This window comes from Cinclus cinclus, chromosome 35 (genome assembly GCF_963662255.1).
Source record: "Cinclus cinclus chromosome 35, bCinCin1.1, whole genome shotgun sequence".
NCBI lineage: Eukaryota > Metazoa > Chordata > Aves > Passeriformes > Cinclidae > Cinclus > Cinclus cinclus.
Window position 1 is genome coordinate 532,898 of NC_085080.1, and position 3,818 is coordinate 536,715.

The following is a 3,818-nucleotide window of genomic DNA, read 5'->3' on the forward strand; positions in this document are numbered from 1 at the left end:
TGACTCAGACACTCTCCGAGTCACTCCCGACAGACCCCAATCCCCCTCCCAGCCCCCGCAGTGTCTCCCCCGTCCCCCTGCACTGTGGGGTGTGGGCTGTACCCCAGTGCCAGCTCGGGGTGTTCCAGGCTGATGTACTCCGCCTGGCAGCTGAAGGTGACCCTGCAATGGGGAGGGGATTACAGCAGCACCAGGAGCTGGTGGGTCTAGTCCCACTTGGGGACCAGGTCAGTGGCCACCACATGCCCTGAGATCTCCTTCTGGCCCTGGAACCACCTCAGCTGGATCTCAACAGGGTAGGAATCCATCACGGAGCAGAGTGGGGAGCTGGGGCCACGCTAGGAGCTTGAGTGTTACAGTGAGATGGATACAGTGAGGAGCTCTGGGAGAGAGTGAGGACACACTGGGACCAACTGGGGTGAACTGGGAGAGATGGGGAGGGCTGGTGTGGTACTGAGAGAGACTAGGAATGAAACTGGAGAGAATGGGGGAACACCGTGAGTGAACGGAGTGCATTGGGACAATAGGAGAGAGGGAATAGGTTAGGGATTGGACTGAAAAGGACTTGGAATGGACTGGGAGGGACTGGTGGGTCACCGGGATAGATGAGAGAGATTTGGATGAGCACTGGAAGGACACTTGGAGAGAGGGTGGAGGTCGGGGAGTGGGTTGGGAATGGAATGGCTGTGGACTGAGAGGAATTGGGAGGGAGTCTTGTGACACTGGGAGGGACGGTGAAGACAGTGGGATGGACTGGGATGCACTGGGAGAGCCACAGGAGTTCCTTGGGGTGAGGGTACAGGAGGCCCCGGGGATGGGCACAAGAAGGGCTGACGTGTCTCAGGTGATTCCCAGGGAGGTTTTGAGGGGCTCCAGGGTCATTCCCAGAGCAGGGCCTGAGGGGACACGCTCTGCCCCACGCTCACCTCTGCGCTCCACGAGGAACGGTCTGGGCAGCTCCTAGTTGTGCCGGCAGTGCCTGTGCACTGCAGCCCGTGTGTACTCCATCCATTCCGGGTCCCTGTTGCAGTACCTGGCAAGCCTGTCCCAAAGGAGATGTCCCCACGTACACCCCCACATGGCTGCTGAAGTGCAGGAACTGCTCCTGCTTGGAGATGTTCCTCTCCACGAACCTCACTCGGTTGGTGTCGCTAATGGAGTAGCACTCGGACTTAACCATCCCCTGAAACAGCCCTGTGTGTGCAGGACACAGGCCCCGGGATGCCCCCCCAGCAGCCCACAGGAGCCAAGAGCTCCAGGGCAAACCCAACTCCTCACCCCCAGTGCCCCATGGCCACCATGGGACCCTTCTTTCCGGGGTCCCAGTTCCTCTTTTCCACCTTTCTCTGCATTTTTCTCCCCCTTTCCCAACACTTCCCAGTTCCCTTCCCCTCGCACCATCCCTCCCGCCCCATTTCCCTTTGTCTCCCCAGCATCCCCTCCACTTCCCTTCCTGCCCCTCCCACTCACCAGAGCTCTGCGCCTCCAGCCCTGGGGCTCCCAGTGCCACCAGTATGGCCCCAGCTGTGGCCACACGCCCCATGGCCAGCACCGGGCAGGTTCTGACACCTCCTCCCTCCCTAAATTCCCCTGGCGGGGGGTGCTGGGGGCAGGGCACGGGTGGAGTCCAGGTGAGGAGCTCTGGGCGCTGTGGCACTGCCTGGACCATGAGGAGTCATCAGTGCTGCGCGCTCTAATTGGCTCAATTATTTTAGTGCCTTCTCTGATTGGCTGAGGAGAGGCCCAGGAGTTGAGAGGAGGACCGGGAGAGATCCCGCCTCAAGCTAGAGGTTGAAGAACATCCAATTCACAAGGCATGCAGGTCATCTCCAAGTGGTCCCCACACTCCTGTGGGAGCTCAGTGCACTGAGGATCTCAGGAGGGTTACCAAGTGTCTGGTGGCCAAATCCAGCCCTGCGCTCCCTGCGGTTGCGGGCACTCTGGGAAGGGTTCAGCTGTGGGTCAGATGGCCGGAGAGTGGGTTGGTGGTCACCTCGTGTGTGAGGCAGGGATTGGCTGGGGAGATGCGTGGACACCACATGACCAGAGAGCTGGCTGGGTAAAGGGACACCTCAACAGCGACACCACAGTGACAGGCAGCCAATGAGTGCTTGTTTCAGTAAAGTCTGGGTTAAGTTTGGAGTATATAAAGGCTTGGTTGTTTATAATAAACGATCTTCTTCAGAGCAAGCAGGCACGTCTGTCTGTCTGTCTTCCTCATTGCTATGCATGACCATAAGATGGGCATGACCATGACCATGGGATGGCCATGAGGATGACTCAGCTATGACCCTGACATGACCATCATGTGACTGTGGCCATGAGTTGACCACAAGGTGATCATGAGATGAGCCTGACCATTTGATGACCATTGCTGTGACCATGCTCATGAGATGATCATGACCATGAGAGGACTGTGACCACCAGATGACCATGACACAACCATGAGCATGAGATCGTGACCATGAGAGGAAGTTGCCCACGAGCATGAGATGACTGTGATCAGGAGATGACCATGAGCATGAGATGGTGATGCTCAGGAAATGACCATGACATGACTGTGGCCCTGACCTGACCACGAGATGACCATGACTATTTCATGACTCTGAGCATTTCATAACCATGACAGAGCCGTGTGGTGATCAAGGTCATATGGTGACCATGAGGTGACCATGTGTTAATGATGGCCATGGGCTCATAAAGACTATGACAAGAACAAGGGATCAGCATGGCCATGATACAATAATGACCATGAGACGACCATAACAATGGGAACACCAGGAGTTTGAGGTGACTGTGACCAAGAGATGACGGTGACCATAACAGAACCATGGCCGTGAGACTATTGTGACCAGGAGGTGATTCTGAGATGACCATGTGATGGCCACGACCCTGAGGTAACCACAACATGACCATTAGAGGATCAAGACTGTGACATGATAGTGACCATGAGATGACCATGACCATGCAATGACCGTGTGTTGAGGGTTAGTTCTCTCCCTTTTTTTTTCCCTCTGTGGAATTTTCCCCATTGTCATGCTAAGATACCTGTTGACTGGGCCCTGGTGACAAGGGGGAGGGGACGGGAGGGAAGAGAGAAAGCCCCGCGAGATTCAAACAGCCAGAAGAGGAAGCGGAAGGCTGGGCCTCGGCCCATTTCCCCCGCGGAGTTTGGACGAGAAGAACGATCGCCGCCTCTCCTCCATCTCCGCCATCCCAGCGTTGGGAAACCACTATCGGACCCTGCCCGGCTGTCTTCTCGCTGTGAGCTACCACCATCCAGCACTCTGCTGATCACCGGGACCGACACCGTGAGCCAAGGGCTCTCTCCATCTCTCTCTCCCCCTGGGACAGCTCTGCCATCACGCCCAGCCCTCCTGCGGCTCTGCGGGAGCCGCCCGCCCCCAGCACCGGGAACTGCAGCTCAGGGAAAAGGTGCCTGCAGCCAGAAAAACACTGGGACTGAGTTACTGCTCTGTTTGTGGGTAATTTCATAGCTGCTGTTGTTCTTGTTTGTCATCTTAGATACACTAGTAATGAACTGTTATTCCTACCCCCATATCTTTGCCTGAGAGCTCTCTTAATTCCAAAATTATAATAATCGGAAGAATCACGTTTTTTTCAGTCCAAAGGGAAGCTTCTTCTTTCCTTAGCAAACACCTGTCTTTCAAACCAAGACAGATTTTGGCCGCCCAACGTGGGGCCCGAGGGCATTGAGAGAAAAGGGTGAAAAAGGAATAACAATTCTTGAGTTACCTCAGTTTTGTGTTAGGTGGCATCATGTTGTCCAGCTTACCGTGGTTTGGGCTCCGTGTGGC

The 3,818-nt window shown here is 55.7% G+C and overlaps 1 protein-coding gene across 1 annotated transcript; it reads right to left on the reverse strand.

The window, feature by feature from the left end:
- Positions 1-840: 840 nt before the first annotated feature.
- Positions 841-1,543, reverse strand: LOC134055787 (H-2 class II histocompatibility antigen, I-E beta chain-like). Its single transcript, XM_062512247.1, is given in 3 exon segments — positions 841-1,042; positions 1,044-1,194; positions 1,471-1,543. Coding segments are annotated over 3 exon segments (426 nt in total).
- Positions 1,544-3,818: the final 2,275 nt, after the last annotated feature.